At 37.7% G+C, this 23,540-nt stretch overlaps 1 protein-coding gene across 4 annotated transcripts in view; it reads right to left on the bottom strand.

The window, feature by feature from the left end:
• Positions 1-23,540, bottom strand: part of bcar3 (BCAR3 adaptor protein, NSP family member) — a 50,812-nt gene that overhangs the window by 15,107 nt on the left and 12,165 nt on the right. The window contains exons 1-2 of one of the 4 annotated variants that reach the window (XM_067394581.1): positions 22,778-22,898; positions 19,291-19,330 (exon numbers count right to left, since the gene is read on the bottom strand). In XM_067394581.1, the coding sequence (XP_067250682.1) occupies positions 19,291-19,317 (27 nt within the window). In that variant the 5' untranslated portion in view covers positions 19,318-19,330; positions 22,778-22,898. Of the gene's footprint in view, positions 1-6,830; positions 7,872-19,290; positions 19,331-20,051; positions 20,241-22,777; positions 22,899-23,540 lie in introns of those variants that run through there. The other 3 variants (XM_067394582.1, XM_067394578.1, XM_067394579.1) reach the window with 3 other exon arrangements.

The raw sequence follows: 23,540 nt of genomic DNA on the forward strand, positions 1-23,540 counted from the left end.
GTGATGCCATCACGTTTGTGCTGTCTAAAGGAAACTAGAGCCTAGTGTACTACTGAGGACCCTTGCATTATTGGGCAGTGTTTACTATATTATTTTAAATCTAAGATATTTATCAAGGCATAAAAGCAACATTTTTATGTTTATTACCATATAAAGTACAATAAAAAATCTCACACCCTGTTAAAATCTAAAAACTCACTATACATTTCAAGCTACATCAGTTTTCCGTGATGTTGATAAGATGCTTAGCTGTCAGTTTCTCTTTCTCTCTCTGTCCAGTGACCCATAGCCCAAGCAGTGGTCTGTTAAGCATTTCAGGCAGTTATTAGGATCTTACTGACCACAATCTGTCACTGCGGTCCACCACAAACCACTGAACACAGGCATGGCAATGTGGATATCTCTATGTATTTTGAGAGAGGACAAAAGACATAAATGTAAAAGCATACATCATATGATAGCATATGATCATACTAAATTATTCGTTTGTTTGTTTTTTAACTTCTGTGAGGTTTAGAATAGCCTTTTGGTTTGGCTATGTTCAAATTATGTTAATCTTTCAGTTATTGGAAAAAATCCACTAATATGTATGGATGGATAGTCAACAAAAGATTGCTATGAGAGATATACTGTATAAATTCTACAATAAGAAATCTTAATTCTGGTCTTTGAGTAACTGATGTGTGATGGAAAACATCTTACACACACAAACATATGGCAGAGTCTTATCAATTCCTTTGTTTGAGAGGCTATAGTGAATAATCATGGCTGATTTATCCTCATGTCAACTCTGTCACTGATCATTCAATAGCTTTAAATAAAAAAATAAATAAAACGTTTTCAGAGGGCTCAGAGTGAAGGTCACTTTTTAGATGGTCAGGTGTTATGATTACTTGAAAGGGTGTAACAAAACTGCTGGTGCATTTCTTTGAAAGCAAACTATAAAAGCATATTTTAGCAACTCTTTGCTTACTAAACCAAATATATTCAAGTCATGCCACGCAATGGACAGATTTTCCCTTTATATGGAGAAGCTTCAAAGATCCTTACTATGTATAGAGACTGACAAACCCAGGCCACAGCGAGGACTGAAATACACTCTGATGCCTCTGGTATTGTAGTGAGGGACGGGCGTTACACCCACTCCATTTAGACAACAGCAAGCCAAGCCAACACCCCACAAGCCACAAATTACAGTGACCAGACGATACATAGTTTTATCCTGGCTGGGAAAATCTTCCCAAAGCACTTGTTTGTGCTCAGTATCTTTCAACTCTATTACACAATACAGTGACTAAAACAAACAACTGAGCATGGTAAAAACATATGAGCATGGTTGTGCTGAATCCTAATATTTTTTGGACTTGATGTTTATGTTTCAGGTTTTATGACTGCTTTGTGATTACATGCCAGCTGAGGTGGTGTTTATCTGGCACGGCCGTCGCATTCATTCAGCGCTACGACATCGTGGATCCATTTAGAGGTGCGCTGAGGCTATAAATGTTTAAAAATAGCCAAAGCTCAATTGCTCGAGCAGCTCAATAGCACCATGACTAATAATCCTTCCATCAAGCAGCAGTGCAGATATATTTGTACATCAGATCAATCACCTCAGCTTTTAGCTGTAGCCATTTATATATTGTCATTTTTATCTTCACACATCTGAGTGGCTGATTGCTAAGGTTTGTTTTTAAATAGTGGCATGCTTTTTGAATGTGAATCATAATGGAGCATTTGGATGCATTGAATGAGAGTTCAAAGGTCTCATTGGGTAAGTGCAGAGCCCAGGTTAACTATCGACAGCAGAATGAGCAACATAATGACATATACGAGACACTTTGCAGTATTAAAAATAGTCATTTAATTTTTGTAGTTGTTCGTAAGACGTCATAACCAAGCGTACATTAGATCATACCGGCACGCGTCAGAACTGACTGCGCTCGTGGCTTTTCCGGTCTAGGATGATGAGCTCAACGGCTGAATATGATCTGGAAAGCCACTTCTGGATAATTATTATGGATGAGATGACATTCCCCTGTTAATTCTTGAACATCTAATCCTCTTTAGTTTACTCCACAAGTGGCCGTTCAGCAGCTTAGTGAGTGAACGGTTAAAAATCCATGTTTGATTTGGAAATCGTGCAGATTATTGCACAGCTAAAGATGGAGATCATGAACATGAGTTTAGACTGACTTGTTGTGATGGAAACCAGCAGGACAAGTAATCCATTGGCAGATAGTTAGTCATGCTCATACTAATGATTAGAGATTTGAACAGACATGAGTAATACCCTTTAATGTTGAGGCTTGTTGGAAAGGAATAATACGTTTCTAAGCGATCTGACTACCAATAGGTGGAAAAAGAGGAAAAAATTACAGAGATTTATGGGACCTCAAGAAAAGACATATCTTAGTCATATGTTAGATACCAGAATATCAAAGAGACTAGTAAACACCCAGAACATCCTAGCAACCACATAGCAATGTGCTAAAATGACTCTGAAGACATTGGCACCACATAGCAACGCATTGGCAGCCATCCTCATATTGTGGCAGCGACTTTATCTGGGTAAGCATCACTATAAATTGTAGAAATCTTGTTATTTCCTGCTATATCCTTTTAGGGGCTTGAAGGATGGAGACTCTCAGTCTCAACCTTGTAGGTTGAGATTCCCAAGGGTTTCAGGGGGTCATTAGTGGCCTCTTATGTCCAGGACAATCGACCTGGCCTGGGCTTTGGTGTTGGGTCACACCCTTCCTGAGTCAGAGTAAACAAAAAGGGCCATCAGAGTGTCCAATCAGTCTCCTGGGACTCTAAACACAGGACCTCTTCCTCTCTTATCTCACCCCCATCACACTGTCCATTTAGATGGTCCCAGGGGTGTCTGTCATGTCCATGTGTTCCTGGACAGGGCAGCACAATTTTCAGTTGGAGGAACAGAGTCTGGAGATGTGACAGATGCTCATGAAAGATTTATTGTCCTTTTAAAGTTATTTAAAGTGTCAGTGCAGTTTAGATGTCTTGAAGGGAATGGAAATCAGCACGGACCTGGCTAAACAATATTATACTATACAATTTTTAAAATGTATTTTTATTATTCTATAAATATGTGAATTAATTATTATTTATATAATTATTATATTTAATACTGTTTTATTTTGATATCTGACACAACATTACTTTATATTTATCATCTAAATATTTTTTACTTGACAATACTGTGAATAGTCTTACTCCAATTTTTACATTCATTTTTTATTGTTCTATAAGTATGTGCGTGAGAGTTTACATCATATATTAATTATATTGAATTGTGAGGTGAAATATGTCAATGCTTTAATATTTTGACTTTTCCCTCCTTTCCTCCAATAATCTTGTCTAATCTTATCAAACATCATGTCGATATTTAGGCAACTGAGGTCTAGAAATAAGCTAGATTCTCACAACCCCCATCTCTCTCTTAGTCTCTTTCTCTTTTAATCACATTCTCTCCATTTCAATCTATGATCCCCCAGCCCCCTCATTCCATTCCAGTTCTGTCCCAATCAGCGTGGCCCAGCCCTGGCTTTGTAAGGAGGGCAGAAGGGGAGATTAGGGCCTGGGGCAGCTGTGCCGGATCACTTTGAACATGGCCTCTTTTTAATGTTTCCTCGAGCGTGCTCAATTTGTTGTACAGCAAAAGAGAGAAAAAATGGAAAAGTAGGGGACACGCTTGTCCTGGGGACTCAAAATTGCTGGAAGCCATCCTGTTAGAAAAGAAAGCCTTGAGCTTGGAAAATGCCTTGAAGTCTTATGCATTGCTTGAGGAAGGTAGAATAAGAGGACAAAAAAGATGTATAAATTAAATGTTTTTGGTCTGCTTGTGACTGATTCAGTACACAAATGTAATTTTTCATCAGAAGGAGGGTAGATGTTCTTCACAGTTGACTACTCACATTTAGCTTTGGCCGGGTTCATGTCACCCATTTTTCAATGGATAAAATCATCAATTGTTTTCTCTCTTTTTTTCAGTCCAAGCTTGGGAGTGAATGTTGAATTTTTTCAGAAGAAGCTGCTTGGTCACTCTGGCAGTGACTGAACAAGTGGTTTGCGGAATGATGATTTAATCCCTGATCCAAAAACATATTCTTTTGTTTAGCACTGACAGAAGGTGAAACTTTTGGTGTTGACAGATGGGATTGTGCCAGGCTGTGTCAGCACCTCTCCAGCAGCTTGTCAGTCAGAGAGACTTCCCGCTGTCCCACTGCTCTGCTGAGCTTTTATTTCTGCCACAGCCATGAGGCTTCTGCTGCGTTACACTGTCAGTGTGTGGGAGAACTGCTGCTGCATGTCTAGTGTGTGGGAAGTGTTCGAGAATATTTCAGTTCATTTTAATGAACCAATTCGTCTGGGTGTTCCAAAAATGATTCACTGATTTTTTTAATCATCACTCAAAAGTATGTGCCTCATTCAACGTTAGTTAAATACTGTCGTTATCACAATATTTTCAATTAAGTTTCATTGGTTGGTTAAATTAAGTGTACATTTATGTCTTTCAGTTTGATTCTGTCATTCTAATCGAGTCCCTGATTTTCTTTTACCAGTAATTACATAAATAATTACAAGTAATTAGTAGGTGGGTTTCTTAAATGATAATTCACTCTTCTTAAGCAACCCCTACTTAATTAATCTGGTTATGATTCCACCTGTTTCTGCCATTTACAGATGGAACCAAAATGGAACCAAATGCAGGGATCTCAAGACCCGAATTTGAGTTGGATTACTCAGACCTGACTACTCAGTTGGAAGACACAAGACCATAGCACTTTGAGTTTGAGAAAAGAGCAATATAAATAAAATGTATCATCATCATCATAGGATGTCCCATTTGTCAGAAGGGTTCTCCCTTTGCAGCCGATATTCATCCTCGATGCGCACTCAAGCTCCACAGCAGACTTCTACCCAACAGTCAAAGTGGCTTTAAGTCACAAAAGTGTGGACTTGGAGGAAGATTGCAAGGGTTTAGGTTTCCATTTTGGGATAGGGTCCTAGATTCATGAACACTTCATTAAATTGTTTCAACCACATAATCATTAAATTAACTGATTCATTCGACATTCATTAGAGTCCATGTCAGTTGTTAATATACGCCTCTACTAAACAAGTAAGCCTGTTTATTTAAGGCAGACTTGTCACAGTTTAAGTTTCAGGCCTCTACAGTGTGGAAGAGATTCACAGCTGTAACATACTGTACACACCGCCCACAGCTGCCCCTCACACTGACCAAAATAATGCCCCCAAGTTATTTTCACCACATTTATTTAGAAGCCGCTCGCTGCCAGATGAAACCTTCTATGATCGAAACTTCCTCTCGCAATAAAGAATCCATACAAGAGGCACCAACACTGCCCTCTCTGTCCCTCTAACTCCCACTGACCCCCAACACCATTGAAAAGACCGGAAGTCTCCATGACAACCTAGCGCTATTTTTAGAAACAAGCCCAAAAAATGTGGACCAGACCCGAATGTTTTCAACAGACTTTCAAACCCTGAGAGCGAGAGTCCGCTGAGTTGGCCGGCCAGACGTGAGAAATAACAAACATGCTGCTATTTCTGGCCAATTCAACCTTAGAATTCGAATTCGATAAACATGCCCGGAATCCGACATCAGTCTTCATGCAATTTACATTTTATCCAACACAACTTGCATCGCGTTCAAGTTATACATCTTTTAGGTTCCTGCATTCCCTGGGAATCGAACCCATGACCTTGATGTTGCTAGCGCCATGCTCTGCTGGTTCAGCTACAGGAATATTGCTATTAAATGCAAGACTGATGAAGGAGCTCCTTGACATTCTTGATCTGTGAATATCTGTTTGCAGTCTGAAGTATATTACAAATATAATAAGTTTGGAAATGATAAAAAAATCTTCCAGACATTTTAGTTTATTCCAGATTCTCATAATATGCACCACTTTATTGTAGGCTTTGATGGACCATAGATCAATAGTTCATGCGCCATCGGATAGCAGCAAGGGAGAACCGATTAGCCACATCTGTGGAGACTGACAGAAATCCACTCAATAAACTCAGAAAATTTAATGCATTTCATCCTGTTGGCCAAAACCCCCTGTAGTCGCTTTGATAATCCGAATAGTCGTATGACCTGCCGACTGCTCAGTTTCATTCCTACATCGGTTCCATATGAACCTGTGATAGCTTCACACGGGGCCACCAATTTTATATCGCCCCATAAATTCACTTAACCCGTCCTGAGCAGCTTTCTGTCCTTATCTCATGACACATTAGATGAGTGAACAAAACCACACGTGTTCACACTTACAATCCATTTGCAAGCCGCCACAGAGATAAAAGATTTCAATCAATACGGGTTAAATGGTTTAGAAGACAACAAGGAGGAGGGTGTGCAACTAAACAATTACAAGTGAATGGGAAGAAACACACATACACACTCGTAAGTGAGCATGTGTGCTTGACGCCTTCACTTACTATAATGAAAAAAAGCCATTTATCTCAAAAGCCCGGACCAAAGACTGCCACAATAAAACTGCACACAGACCTGCTTTATACGGCACCTCTCAATTAGTCTTTCATTTATCTATATTTCTCTACTTTTTGAATCAGTCTTTCTGTAATGTTACTATACATCTTCGTATTTACACTTAAATTTAAATTTTACTGTTAGTTTACATAAATTCTTACATATGTATTTTTAAAATATAGTAAAATATTGTAAATATAAATATATAATAAATATTACACGTAGGTTAGATGCTACTAAAACTGCTTAAATTGACTTGTAAATTTATACAGATGAAGCTTTCACTTACCTTGGCTCCAATAACGGAGCTCTTCTGATAGAAACAGCATAAAGCTGCCGTGATGGTCCTTAAAATATTGCATCTCTCTGACATCTCTCTCGTTTCAGTGCAACTCATGAGTGGAAACACTCTCAGATGCTTTAATCTCCAAAATTCAGTGCTTTATACCTCCCATGAATGAGAGCATGTTAGCTGCCCAGCGACTGTCTGTGAACTCTCTCTGTGCGAGTGTGCATGAGTGTGTGTGTGTGTGTGTGTGTGTGTGCATGTGTTTGTGCGCTCAGCAGTGCATATGCTGCTCCATGCTGTTGCTCTCACCCCCAGGCAGCCCATGTAAGGAGCCGTGCTAAACTACATGTGATACGACTCTCCAGCCTATCAGAATTCAGTCATCTGCAGGAGCGCCACACAGCCAGCCTCTAAAAATCCCCCCCCTTTCCTCAAAATCTCTAATAGCTTGCCAGAAATTAAATGAAGTGGGAACGGGATCCAGAAACCCCAAATTTCGCATATTACATATTACATTTTCTTCAATGTTTTACTTTTTATTTCCAGGTTTTGAATGACAGATTTTCACTGTGGACATTTGAACCTCGTTATTAGTGCTGTAATGCTTTAACACATGCAATTAATTTTTTTCAGTTTAACGCGTTAAAAATATTTAACACAATTAACATAACATTTTTGTCAAGTATCCTCCTAAGCACAGTCTTAAATGAGTTAAATAAAATCATTAATGAACACAAAGAGTTGTGGGAAAATAGGATGCAGATCTGCGTAATGTGCGGCAGGTCTTAAAGTGACAGCAGCCTAACAAACCTGCAGTCTGCCATTAATATTAATCAAAGAACAAAAGAAAAAGAGAAAATCGCTTACTGTTCTTGACTAAATAACTTTTGTAGCTTTAATAAAAAAGAATCTATATTTCAATCTAAATTATGCAGTGAAGATTGTGAAGTGTTTGATAACAATTTTGATTCTGGATATTTCTGTTAGATCAAAATATTTTACAAATACTGTCTTTATGTTGTTTCTACATTAATTTGGAGGTTAAATGTAAAATTATTACAATATAAAAATATATTAAAAATTGTATTAAAATATATTTAAAAAAGGTGATTAATCGCGATTAATTACAGAAAAATGTGATTAATTAGTTATTTTTTTAATCAATTGACAACACTATCTATCTATATATATATATATATATATATATATATATATATATATATATATATATATATATATATATATATATATATATATATATGTATATGTATGTGTGTGTGTGTGTGTGTGTGTGTGTGTGTGTGTGTGCCAGCATATCAGCCATCCTGCTCTCTAAATATCAGCATCAGTCATTTAAAAAGCCATACTGGTTGACCACTAATGCTAATAAAATCAATATTCATATTTAAATATTATTTCTCACATTTTGACTGATCTTCAATTATTAGCAGATTATTTGTTGCTGAATGCATAATCAGATTAGCCAAAATATGTTTATAATAAACAAACACCGAAATTTACAGAAATCTGCAGCATTGTGTATGCTCAGTTTCCAAGTGGGCTTGGTTATCAGGGTTTAAAAATAGGAAAATTATCACTTTATACCAAAGAGTCATGAACAAAGTTGACACACATTGCAAGTAAACAAGAGCATGCTGAGAGACAATCTGATATCAACCAGTTCAATGACATGAAAAAGCATTGCTTATCACTAATGACATTTAAATTTAATCTTTCCAGACAAGAGAGTGCATCTCCTGTGGAGGACTTTCAGGAGCAGTTTTCCAGGCAGACAGGGACAGTGATGATCCTGTGTGACAGGTCTGCACTGAGGGACCAGGGCTGTGTCTTTTAGTATCAGCACAACATCACTCTAAACTCCAGCGGAGTTTCAGTAACAGCAGGGGGTTAATATAAAAGAGCATTCCCCCAGCAGGTAGGATTCTCTTACCCAGCTGGGACTATCCTGACCCTGTGAAGGGAGCCCGGTTGAGCCTAAGGGATCCCAGACGGCCAAATTCACTCACTTTTCCCACTGGGGTTTAAATAACAAGACTACTCTGTCTCTTAGTCACAAGCAAACAGCACTTAGTGTTATTGCGGCTAGTTGGCTAACTAGAGGGGCTTTTGTTGAGTGGGCTAACAGGGGCTTTCTGTTGATTAGCCTATTTGTTAACAGCATTTTGAGCTCTGTCATTTTCAAGGAAGGGAACAGCCACCTCATAGAAAAAGCTCATTGAGTAAAAAGAGGCATTTGGAAACCAGTAAGATTAGAAGACAGAAGAGAATTCATGTTTTCCAGACCATTTCACCTGACTGAACAAGAGCGCATAGTGTGTTTGTGAGGTGAGCCTGTGTATGTGTTATTTGCACCATTTAATAATGTGTGGCTATTTAGTGAAAGGCAAACCTTTAGCTGTCTCTGTGTATGGCATCACCTTTTCAAAAAGTGATTTCATAATCATATCAACAATTTTGTGGGTTCTACTGACAGTTACAGTGGAGTTCTCAAGTCCACATGTGAAAATGCTTCTTTTTTTTTTTTTAATAAAAAAATTAATTGTCATAAATTATTTTATCGGCATAACAGATTGAGTGAAATTTTAAATAGTAATTAGATAAATAATTAAATAATAATTTAACAGTCCCACTTTTGCTTTAATGACAGCAACATTCAAGCTGCATGAACTCCACATGTTTGTGTAAAAGCTGATGATCGTTTTCTTCAGCATGATTTGAGAATGATCCAAAGAGCATCTTGTGCTTCAATGGAAGCAAGAACATCTGACTGTCTGTACAAACAGTTCACATGACACTAATAACACTTTCTTCAATATTTGACTTTTTATTCCCAGGTTTTAAATGACAGATTTTCACTGTGGACTTTTGAACCTTGTTGTAGGCCTATATTTTTTCAAAATTAAATGAATAGGACAATGCAAGCAAAAAAACTTTTTTTTTCAGTTCATCATTAGAGTTTGGAAACAGTAAAGTGTGCTGTTGTCCTATATTCCAAGAGCATTTTTGGACGCAAACAGTTGGATGTCTGTCAACTGAGATTTGTTTTGTTTCTCCCAGATTGCTCTTAAGGGGCAAACAAAGACATTATGGCTGGCTGGCACACCCTCGGACCAACACTGGAATGTTCTCCCTGAGAGTGAGCTCCTAAACTACCTAATTACACTCAATAAAATCACCACGGCCCTGCGAGCAAATCTGCTTTTCCACAGTCTGCTAAAGAAAGGAGTCAGCGTGATGTTTTTGTACATGAGAGCAAAAAATAAATCTTAAATACATGTCTGACCTCACTTCAACATAGCGTAGTTCAAAGGCTAAAGAACTTGCATGTGACCATTTCTAGCTGAATAGCAGATTTTTATTTTAAGACACTGAATTACTGTTGTGTACTTTTTTTGCATATATTTAATTCTGGGCAGGCAAATAAAAAATGAAATAATTAGCAGTACAGAAATAAAACAAATAAAATGTTTGTTAGGAACTCGTTGTGACCAAGTTATTTTTGTTTTCACGTTGAGACTCTTGTTATATTACTTATATGACTCTTGTTATAATAATTAATTTATGCTACAGAAACTGTGAATGGAAACTTTTTCACTCAAATCAATAGACTTTTGTTCTCTCATAGGACTTCGCTCTTTGTCAATTGTGATGTGAAATGTCAGTGCACATAAATGAACACTAGGGGGAGTTGTGCCTCTGTGAGTGTACAGCGGTAATAATAATTGCCGTTAAACAGATGGCTTCCCTCATAGTTCTCCATGGAGATCCACACTAATGTTCAGGTAAACCTCTAGATGCACTGATGTGATGACCTTCTTCTTTGTTTAGTTTGGCACCTGAATGATATGACATTTTATCTCTAATGTTCATTCATCTTTTGATTTGACTCACTAATGTATGGTTTTAGTCTTGTTCCAAGTTCAAAGTCATGTAAAAATCAAGCGATCCTCCACCCCGAGGCCATGAACGCGATCAACATTCATCAACACCAGTCAAGTGATTCCTGCAGACAAGATTTTACAACAATCTAGAGTTTCTCCTGAGGTAAATAATCTAAAATTACTGGTTTAATATCACCGCATTAAGATCTGGAACACAAGCCAAGACATTATATTATAAAAACTGGAAGCTTTAACTGCTGGGAGTGTGCCACATGCTATTTCTTTCATTTAGATTTGATGAAAAATCTGGATATATGACAACACATACTTTAAATTATATAAAAGCAAAAAAACAAGGCATAGGATTTGAGTTGTTGGATTTGAGTTGACATTTGACTTGTTTACAAATACCTATACACTTTATATTAAATTTCTTAAAGGTGTCCAAGAATGCTTTTTCACAAGATGTAATATAAGTCTAAGGTGTCTCCTGAATGTGTCTGTGAAGTTTCAGCTCAAAATACCCCATAGATCTTTTTTAATTAATTTTTTTAACTGCCCATTTTTGGGCATCATTAACTATACACTGATTTTGTCAGCGCGCCGCCCCTTTAATTCGCCTGCTCCCTGCCACACGAGCTCTCGACTATATTACAGTGCATTTACAAAGTTCACACAGCTAATATAACCCTCAAATGGATCTTTACAAAATGTTCGTCATGCATGCTTCGAATTATGTGAGTAAAGTATTTATTTTGATGTTTACGTTTGATTCTGAATGAGTGTGAGGCTATGCTCTGTGGCTAACAGGTAATGCTACACTGTTGGAGAGATTTATAAAGAATGAAGTTGTGTTTATGAATTATACAGACTGCACATGTTTAAAAATGAAAATAGCGACGGCTCTTGTCTCTGTGAATACAGTTAGAAACAATGGTAACTTTAACCACATTCAACAGTACAGTAGCAACATGCTAACGAAACATTTAGAAAGACAATTTACAAATATCACAAAAAATATCATGATATTATGGATCATGTCAGTTATTATTGCTCCATCTGCCATTTTTTGCTGTTGTTCTTGCTTGCTTACCTTGTCTGTGCACAGATCCAGACGTTAATACTGCCTTTCCTTGTCTAATGCCTTGATCATGAGCTGGCATATGCAAATATTGGGGTCATACATATTAATGATCCCGACTGTTACGTAACAGTCGGTGTTATGTTGAGATCTGCGTGTGTTCCGGAAGTCTTTTAAACAAATGAGATTTACATAAGAAGGAGAAAGCAATGGAGTTTGAAACTCAATGTATGTCTTTTCCATGTACTGAACTCTTGTTATTCAACTATGCCGAGGTAAATTCAAATTTTGATTCTAGGGCACCTTTGAGCATTATTACATATAATGCTTAACCAGTCATTAATATAGAGCCAGACATATAATACATGTAATATTTTCATGTATATTTATATTTCAATATACAATCATCAATCTTTTGGGCATTATATGTTTGTTAAAAGACATTGTAATGTGTTACTGGTCCAAGTCTTTAGCACTTTTCTTATGTCAAAACCAACCTAAAGTAATTACTACCTTTCACAGCCATTACTCTATTCATTGTCTATCTATCTGTATAAAATATCAAGCCTTGATGATATGATTCAATCTAACAATAAGAGTCTTCATGCTTCTCGTCTCTCTCATCGTTTAAGAGCCGGAAACTCTTTGAATTGTCCCTTCTGGGTCAGTCTATGTTCTCTGTTCTAGACCAGGCTTTCTGTACTTCTGTTTCTGCTCTGGCTGGTCTATGCGTTCAGAGAGGGTTCAGGCCGGCTAAAGAGGTCTTTCTGTGGGCTCGCAGGGCAGCAGATCCCACAGAGGGAACAGTGCCTCATTGTTCCTGTAAAGCTCTTTCATGAGTGCTTAACAGCTTACTGAGCAACAGTATGTGTGTTCACAGTCAGGCCATCAAGAACAGAAAGATGTAAGTATGTACAGGTGCATGTGTTATGAGAGAAACCGGAAAAGAAATCTGTTGTTTCACTCTTAAAAATACTGTTCTTCAATGGCTTTTTGAAGAACTCTTAGAACCATCTTGTTTTCTTGCTAAATAAATAGGGTTGGTAAACCATGACAGTTTTTTAGTGCAACGTGTAAAAAAAAATAAAAATAAATATATAATAAGATTACAAGAATAAAATCATAGCAAAACAAGATTGAAGTTGTTATTTTTTTTTTTTTAAGAAAAAAGTAAAAAGTATGATAATAAAGTTGTTATGTTACAAAAATAAAGTAAAAAGATTATGAGAATAAAGTTGTAGCAATAAAAGATTGTAGTCATAATATTTTGTGAATTTAAGGCTAATAATACATAAATTATGGGAACTTTATTCCCATAATTTTTACTACTATTACATCATTTTCCTAATCTTAGATATTTTTTATGTGGCACAAAAAATGCCATCGTAAGTAACTATATGCATCTTTGGAGATTAAAAAAAAAATTAGTATTAGATCTTCAGATCAGATTTCTGGGTTCTTTAATGCTTCAGTATATAGATGATTTTCTTTTTGGAGGTTCTCCTGCTGTGTCATGCTGTAAAACCCTGATTTTTTTTTTTTTAAATTATCAATTTGTTTCACCCCCTCCAAGTTTTGAATATTTGTTAATATCCTTGTTAAAGAGTGTGGAGTGGAAACTTAAACGATGTGACAATGAGTCCAAAAGGTAATATAATGTAGACATACTAAACTAAACCAAATATGGCACTGATGTTTCTGACACCATCCCAATCATTCCTATCTATGAATCACAAGTCTGTGATTAATGCATCATATCCGCATATCCATTAGGAAAGAGATTTGATTCCCACCCTTTAAAAAAATTATATTTTTAAACACCAAGTCATCCAAACAGTTTCCACCCTCCAGATCATCTTTGATGATAATAGCTCCAATTTCACAACACAGTGTTGCCAATCTCTGCTTCACACGCAAGGAGAGAGACAGAGAAGAATTGATATTGAAGTCTTGATATTGAATGAATCATGTCATCAGTGCTTGACATTAAATATAGACAGATGATTTGCCCTCAGCTGCTTATAAGTTACTGTAGGTTTTTCTCACTTTTCATCATCCTGGGGATATAAACTGAATAGAAGCATTTGAGCGAATGTAGATTTAAACTTGACTCTTTCAACCCCAAACCATGATGGAAACCACTACCTGATATGATCTGATATCATCAAAAAGCAAACAGTTTCCACTAACAATACTAAAACTCATCTGACTTCAGGAAGTGATATCAGCATATGTGGTCTTGGAAGTGAATTATCCCATATTTTTGATGGCTTGCTTCCTGTTAACTTTGAAGAAAAAATTCCTTAGCTAACAGGTTGTCAAAAAAATAGGTCAAGACTGTAAAAGCAACATAACTAAACTGAGCCAGAGAGGTGGCATGCAAAACTAGCCAGTCAAATGAAGAGAGAGACAGATTAAACCTGATGGAAGAGAAACACTTTTGTATTGATTATAGACCTTGTGTGTATAGCTTATTTAATTTAATTAATATTCTGTCTTCTAATAAGTCTCTGAGTGAAAGAAGTATAATTTTAAGGTCCTAGATAATATAAAATAATCCATGTTTTTTTTTTCTTTTAGGAAAGATGCATTTTCATTATTTCATGGCTGATAAATCGACATCCATCCAGGTAACAGTAACAGACTCATTTTTATTTATTGAACTAAATATAGTGACTATACTAGGTCTGTAGATTTCCTTGCCAATGTCGCATTTTTGGCTTTCTTAGTTAGGGTCACTTAATATTTGGCAATATTATTGATTTATCTGCATTGACACTATCGGTGAGAACTGAACTGGGCTGAATGATGACATCACTGTTTAAAGAGCCGCTTTATAGATGAATTAAACTCATTCCATAATTGCTGAACTTTATACAGTTATTGAACCAAACTGAATCAACACTAAACTGATTTCAACTGAACAATGACACTACTGTCTTTCTAGAGCTGCTTTACATCAGAATTGAATTCTGTTTGCATCATTGGTAATTATTTACCTGTTTAACACTTAAACAGAAACAAACTTTATTGTATGAAGTACTATATAAATAAAGGTGACTTGACTTGATAAGGGTTGTATTCATAATTATAATATCATAATTTTAGTTTATTCTGTTAAATGAGCTACAGAACTAGTTTAGATGACAAACCAAAGTCATCTGTGGTTTTCTGACTGAATGATTAAACTTGTGCACAGATCTAAATGGGAACCTGGGAAACTCAACACCTGCTGAAGAGCTATGACCATTTCAGACCTTGACACAGACACCCAAACACACAGATGTGACCAGGACAGTGTGTCAATGTCTAGATTCACTTGTTTTCAGCTGAGCTTTTAAGGGTGTAAACAAAAAAAACTGATGTCTTCACATGGCAGTACAGATTCACTGCAGCTACTGATGCATGCTTACAGATGGTCACACATTACACAGGCAGACAGTTCTAAGAGCTGCATAAAATAGAGTATAAAGAGCCAGTGTATGCAATTCATCTGACTGAAACATTTCATGGCTATGTTATTCCCCTGAGGATACGTTATGTCATCTCCTATCAAGTTCTATTATAGGCCTCTTTGATTGGAGGGTGCATCTCACGATTGTCGGGATCATACTTCACTCATATTTCAGAAAAATATTTTTAGGCCACATCCACATGAAGCCAGAGCTTTCCCTATCCAAACTTTTTTTTTTCCCCTCGTTCTAAAAAAAAAATTCAGAAAACACGGCATCATCATCAAAAATATCAGCTTACGCACAAAATCACAGAAACCGACTCAAAATGATGTAGAATACATGCCAGACCAGTATGTGGCGCTGTAATTCTGCTAAAGAGATACTAAAAATGGAGATGAAGACTTGGAGCATGCGCATAAACCTTTCACGCTGAATTATTTAGTAATAAAGCTTTACTTTATTTAAAGGTGCTCTAAGTGATGTCACACGTTTTTAGGCCAAAACATTTTTTTATCACATACAGCAAACATCTCCTCTCTATCCGCTAGCTGCCTGTCCTCTGAACACACTGTAAAAAAACACGGTCTCTGTAGTCGCCACAAGCTCCAAAAACGGCAACAAAAACAAACTGGTGCAGCCTGGACCACGAATCATAATAAACATGCTCCAGCCAATAACCGACAAGAATGATTTTAAATGTGCATTCATGACTGTTTCAGGAAGCACGGAGGGGAGGGGGAGAAGGAGGAGGGAGGGTCTAGCTAGCCTCTGTTTTGTTTGACAACACTTCGAACGTCAACAGGAAGTTACTCCACCCAGGATCACTTAGAGAACCTTTAAGCTAATAGGCTCAGTAGCTTCTGCAGCACAAGCATGTAGTCTGCCATTGTTGTTGTTGATGCTGTTACGTGGCGTAGGGTCGAGACGTGGGGTGATGACATCATCATTTCACATAATATTGGCTGTACGCACGAAAACGCAAGGGTGGCATTTTTAGATTAATCCACTCTGGGTACCGTTTTCAAAAAAATTAGCAGTTTCAAGCTCCCAAAACGCCGGACCCATCTGGACGAAATGCCGTTATCATACAAATTTTTTTCGTATACAGCTAAATGCATCTATGTGTTGACAAGCTCTTATTTTCATGACAATCAACACATTCCCCCATTTTGTTATTCTCCTTTGTAATTTTCTTTACTGTATAGAATTTTTTTTTTTTTACTATAATGAAAATTGTTTTATATGGACACATTAATTACTTTGATTAAAATCATAATTTTTCACTTGTAATAGAAAGTTTGGCCGCACTTTATATTAAGTGGCCTTAACTACTATGTACTTACATTTAAATTAATCATTTGATACAATGCACTTATTGTGTACATACATGTTTTTACATTGTACTTATATTTTAAAAACACCTGCATGTAATTACATCTGTAATTAATTTCTGTTATTACATTTATAATTAAACTGTTGACCCATCCCTTACACCTTACCCCCACCCTTAAACCTACCCATACCACCAAAGCTTTCCCTAACCTTACCCATATCCCACCTCAATAGCAGAACAAGTGTTTTGCAATTCAGTATGAACCCATAAGTACATTGTACTTATTTTTTGATGTAAGTACATAGTAGTTAAGGCCACTTAAAGGGGTGGTTACATGTTTTTTTTCTAGGCTTGATTGTGTTTTGGGGGCACAGTTTAACATGTCTTAATGCTTCGTTTTTTTTAAATGCTGTATTTTTCATATATTTTATCTTAATTCTACACCTCTGTTTCCACTGTCATATGAACGGCTCGTTTGACTTCCTGCTTCTATGAAGCCACTCCCTCCGACATGCGCAATATGCTCAGATTGGTATTTCATTTAGTATTTGTGTCAAAGTGTTTAGATAAGCTGTCACTGCTGTTTGTTAGCTTTCAATATACAGTTTTATCCTGATTAAAGCTTTACTGTAGTAAATACATGCCTGAGTAGTTGCTTTTTTGTAAAGGTAGCATTTAATTTATAGCATGAACAACTGTTTGTCTATGAACATAGAAGTTTGTTGGTGTTTGTTGCACTAGAATTTAGCTAACTGGCTAGCAAAAACGAGTTGCTCTTTGTATACGTCCTAGATGCATTAAAAATAGCAACAGAACTATAACATTACGTTTAAAAGACAAACAATAAAACGTACTTACAGTTTGGGGCTGATAAACAGCAGCTTCTGCTTTTAAAGTGGGAACTGCTTCATCTTTCAGTAAAAGTCTTTGTGTAAATCCAGCATTAAACTCGTGTAGATTCAGGAAGCTGTCTTCAGCACCGCATCCAGTGTAGAAAATATCACAGATAATAATGGGTTCTATATCTTTTGATGCGTCGCGTCGCACAGCTCGCGTTCGGTGTAAACAACTCTTCCGCTTTCATTATGCTGCGCCACATGGCCTCGCCCACTTTGTTGCGTGTTCCCGGGGGCAGTGTTTATGTTAATAGCAAGGGTTTATGATGTCACCAACCCGGGAAGAAGCTCGTTGTAGTCCAAACCCCCCGTTTTTGTAGGCAATAAACTGCCATAACTTTAAAAGACAATATCTCTGTGTGCATTGAACTTTCAGCGCTGTAACTTTGCAGATACTGTTTATGCTCAAGCAGCAACATTACACACTAACTAAATCGTGAAATCGCATGCAACCACCCCTTTAATATAAAGTGGGACCGAAAGTTTTTAATTAAATGAATCAGTAATTTGTATGACTCTATGTTCAACTGCACTGGAGCACTGCTACAGTGTAGTTGCTATTGACTGTGTGTTTGTGCTGTTTGCTTTGGTTTGTTGTCTGTGTGAGGTAATTCTAAGAGAAGTTTGTTCTTCGCAGTGAGTTGCTAGACCCCAAGATGAGGCAAACCACTGAGCTACTGAGTATAAGGGGGACGGAGAGAGTGACGGATGGTTTCTCAGCAGGCTGATAGAGGTGGCTGTGTGGTGTCAGCACACTCAAGGCTGCAGGTGATCACAGTGGAAAATCTGATTCAGTCAATTCTTACCGAATGAGACATCCCAGATATATGTCACACCATATCTCTCATCAGATCTGAGTCGTGGGTGCTGTAATACAGCCATGTTGTGTGATGAAGAGCTTTCATAATGGCTAGATGGTGCCTCGGGTCAAAATAAAGCCAGGGAATGATTATGCCTTTGCTGGTAAAGTGAAATTTGTCATTTGTTCCTAACTTGATACTATAATTTAAACTACATATGCTCTTTGCAGAACCTTGAAACATCACCAGCTCATTTCCTCCTTGTAATTCTGCCATTTTAATTGAGGATGTGTCTACAGGGGCCCCTCGCACAGTAGGAAACGCAGAGATTTTCAGATCTTTATCGGAAATTTTGGCTGTAGAGTTTCCTGTGTTTTATGAACAGCTCTGGCTTGAAGTCGTACACGTTTGAGGTCTGATGTATTATGATCAATGTATTCCTGGCAGAATCAAATGCCGTCAACTACCTAGACGGGTCAAGGAGAGAGCGCTTATATTTGGTAAACTGCATTGCATGAGTTATAACATTGAGAAATGCAACGAAAGTACTGTTTTTGCAATCCGCTTAACTGTAATCATTATCAACTGGCACATTGCAAAACGTCAGGAAGCGCAAATGTTTATAAAACAAAGATAATCACTCCCACTGACGCACACATTTATCTCTGATGCAAATCCAAGTATGTGATGTATTTTGTATATTTACTCAACTCACTGTCAATAAACTACAATCCTTCATATCCTCAACATCCAGCTTGGCTGACATTCCTGTCCAACTTTAAGACTCTACACTTACAAAACTCTTTGAGCTGAATAGTATTGGATATCTCAAAGAGTTAAGGGTTGCCCTAAGATCTCTCTCTTCTACAACCCTCACCTGCCATACCATCATTCATTACCTCATGCATGGCCACCGGCTTTTTACCAAAGTAGAGCAATCATTCAAAACGCCACACGCACATATATTGATAAATGTAAAATGTGAAGCCTTACCTTGACATACTCCATGGTAGGATCCATTCCTGCACCGTCCCTGCAGGAGAAAGAAAGAACTCTCTTCAGCGAACACATCAACTCTCTAGCTCAGCTGCGTGTCACTATAACTGCAAGTGTGTGTTTGTGTGTGTGTGTGTGGGTCCTTCTCTGGGCAGGCTGTACGTTGGACTGCAGTAAGTGCCTACCAGTCCAGCCCCGCTCGTCTGAGGTCATTAAACCACAGTATAGACCACACCAGCCACAACATGTGGACACATGTACCCACCAACCCCCCCAAACACAAACAATTACTTCCACACCAACCCAAATGCACAAAGTGCGGCTGAGATTAAAGCAGATATAGGTTTAGATACAAGAAGAACAACAATTTTAAGCAGGTTTACGAGAGAAAAACGAAAGGTTAAGCGGTCAGGGATGAGCACGACACAGCAGGTGTTAAAGGTCTGGAGGCTTGTAGTGACTCTCTGTCTCACACACAAACACTCTTGTGACTCTCTCCGGATTTATGCTTGCGTGTAGATTTACCCAAATTATAAAGGATTATAGCCAGGAAAAGGGAAATTAATTCCTTGAGTCTAAATTTCCCACAGGGCTGAAAACAGCATAAATAAACATTTCAGTGCAATCTTTGGGTAAGAGACAAACTTAGCACAAGTGTAACAGAACATATACAATGTGAGCAGAGAGGACGCAGCGATTGTTCACATGACCTCTATTCCTGCCAGCGGCTTTAAGGTTGCGGTCTAGATGTGACTTACCCTAACTGCAGAGATGGCCCTTGGTCAGCACTGCATTTTTGTTTTATTTAGGTTCTCTATGTGGAGCGTGGAACGCAGGAAGTGCGGTGGTGAAGGAGTAGTGGAGAAGAACGCGCGGTCGAGGTGTGCGGCTCAGCTTTTTCTCCATTTAGAGCTTTCCACTCTCTCTGACTTTACCCAGAGTCCCTTTCATCTCAGCTTACACAAAAACCTGACTTTTCTTTATGACTCTTTCTTTCTTCCTTTCTTACCACCAGGGTGTGTGGTGGACTGTCTCACCCCCTTAGGGGAATAAGGGTGGCTTTCAGATTCAGTGTGGAGGTGGCACCTGGGGTGAGAGCTTAGATATATAAAAAGCGTCAGATAACTGGAAATATGAGAATGTTTAAGATTTCTTGGCTTGTTTGTTTGCTTCGCATTTGATGGAACTTAAAAGCGTGACTGATTTCCTGTTTTAAATTCCCATTGAACATTAAGAAGAAAGCAACTCTAGAGGCAAGAGGTCACGCTTTAAAGTTTCTGAACGCTGACATTAGTGTGCTATAAGAGAACACTGTCAGTACTCCCACGGGCCTACCAAGGAGTGACTTGAGAGTTCGGGACCGGGCGGAACATATCCGCAAAGAGAGGGCATGAAGTGAGGACACAGCCTCAAGAAAACATGCATCTCCATCTCTGGCTAGTTCTGCGCCAAGCCACAGCTGCATTGTGTCTCAAAGTGGTGATTTGTACCTCACAAAGCCTCGCCAGTCAGAATTAGAAAGCTGAGGGAGGACATGGCAAGTTAGAGAGATGGACAGGCTATTATTAGGTCTCCAGAAGCAGATTCATAATGTTTAAGCCACTGGATGCGACATTTGACATGCAACACTCACAAAAATCTGCCATATGCTGTCAAGAATTCACCCACACATTGAAAGACATAAAGGCAGTTCACAGACTAAACAACAGGAGCAGTGTGGCTCTGTGAATTGATACCATTCAGGTTTACTAGGCTCAGGGAGTGTTTTTAAACCCCAGGATTCAGTCTATTCATTTGATTGTTTTGATTAGTGTAAACTATGACAGGTGAGAGTGGGCTAAGATGTGTCTGTGGTAACGCTGTGTTGTCCCTTAAATGAGCTGTTCACATTTTATGTCACGTAACCATGAGATGCTCATGAGAAAAGTGAAAAGAGGATGACATAAGTCAAAAGCAGCACAGCTACCCACTCTCCAATGCATTTCTGTTTTTAAAAAATGTTATTATGTGGCTTCTTTAAACACTTTCTACTTGATAAGCAGGACATCTTCAAACGTGGTGTCGGCTGGAGACTATATACCCATGACTATACTGTATAAATCTTTTTATGCGTGATGGAGTTTACTTTTATGTTTTTTTATTGAAAATTCAAAGGTTTTTCTTTTAGTTAGGGTGTGGGTTTGGGTTGATGTCTCTAGTAATAGTTTTATATAAATGTGTGTGAAAGAAAAGAGAGTACAAGAGACTCCAACAAAAACTGTTTCACGTCACATCAGCAGAAACTGTGTGGCAGAAGGAAATCCTTTGGACCACCTGGTAGTCTTTATGGAATGTTTGGGTTCCGTAAAGCTTAGCAACACTAACAAAGTTACATAACACAGATACCGGATGGCCCAACAAAGACCTGAGTCGGCTAGCAAATGCAGGGTATTAATATCATTACTGTTATGCATTTAATGTCAACTAGCCAGCATAGAATAAATTTCAATAAATGGTTAGCTGACATTAAATACTTTTAAGTTTTTCATTACTCCATCTAAAATTATTTTAAACTAGATTTTGTGGATTTTTCTAATCTATTCTGCATGCAGGTTTCATTACCTTATTTTAATTGAATAACCACATGGAATATTTGTCATAAAAAAATAAAAAAATAAAATAATGACACTTAACACTAACAAGCTCTCATGTGAGTACATTTATCCACTTATAGATAATAATATAACAAATAATACAGTTGATATCTTGAAGGTGATGTTGAACATTATGATAGATAGGTGGCACTGTCTGGTGACAAAATATCCTGGTGAAGAAAGAATACCGAAATGTTTTTATATTCTGGCTTGTAAAGTATTTTGCGATTAAAAATGCTATTACTATTATTATTATTTCAATTAAACTGTTAATTTACTCACATAAGAGTTCTTGTTACCTTATATATTGCAAAACACCAGGAAATCACTGTTATCTTTTCCATCAGAGATTTAAAACGATGTAAACATTTGTTTTTTTAATGTTTTCCAGGTGTCATTTTTGTCGTTTTGCAGACTGAACCAAGCCTGAGGAACAAAGATAATCATGGCACACTCCGAGACAAGGCCATGTTATAAGGGTGCTGAGTGGGTTCTGTCAACAACAAGAACCACTTTGGTCAGCTTTAACAAGTAAATCAAATGGCACTGTTGTTCCTCCATCATCTCTTTCATCTGTCTTATTCTCTCTCTTTCTTTGTGTGTTTCTCTCAATCTTTCTTCCAATCTGTCTCTTTAAAAATTCTTTCATCTTTCAGTCAAGCTATAAATTTACAATCCTCACTTTAACCTGTGAAGACCCTGTGTGTGTGTGTCTGTATTGTTAGAACAGCTGCCTCACACATGCAGGTAGTGAGACTCAAAGTGCTTAAATCCTTTATGTTTTATGAAAGATAAATGTTTCAGTGCTAGCAACAAAACTTATCGGCATCTTATCTTATCTGACTACTCACCTGCAGACAGACACACTCAAACTGGTGGAGCATTTCTGCAGCCCGACGTTCAGGAGGTTGGCATTTAATCACAATGCTATAAGAGTCTCCAACTCTAATATCGGAAAGTCCTCCAGGAGCTAGTTATTGCTTCTGGGTTGATTTAATGTAGGTGTCCACATTGAGAATTACAATCCTATTCTGTGCTGTAGGTTCCCCTCCCTCTCCCGTCTCTCTCTTATACCAACGCACAGTGTTTATGTTCTACCTATTTCTTTTTCCATGTGTCACGCAGAGTCGCAATAAGGTGTTGTTATGGTGATTGGGCCGCTACGAGAGGTCGTTGCTAACCCTGTTGCCAGCCCAGAGCAGCTTCTTTTGTGTGCCATGGTCATTTTTCACCTCCTATCTCTCAGTGAGCTTTGTGGCTGTGAAATAGTAGTCCAATATTAGGTAACCTTCAAATGTCAAGGGACAGACATGGCCCACTAGTCTTACAGAAACCCAAACACACACCTACGCTTTCAAAGACACACAAACACACTTATGTAAAAGCCTCTATTTAGTCTATCCACTGCTTTTCCTGAGGTGCTTCTGGTAAAAGTACTTGCTGAAGAAGTGAATAACACCTCAGGTTATCAGTGTTTTGTCTTATGGTCTGCACTCTGTTTCAGTTATGGAAGCAAAAAGCTTTTTATTTTTTATTTTCTTATTTATTTATTTTCTTAATTATCTAACAAAATTAACGTATTGTGAAAAGTAGCTTGTTTTAAGCTTGATTTCC

This window comes from Chanodichthys erythropterus, chromosome 9 (genome assembly GCF_024489055.1).
Source record: "Chanodichthys erythropterus isolate Z2021 chromosome 9, ASM2448905v1, whole genome shotgun sequence".
Lineage (NCBI taxonomy): Eukaryota > Metazoa > Chordata > Actinopteri > Cypriniformes > Xenocyprididae > Chanodichthys > Chanodichthys erythropterus.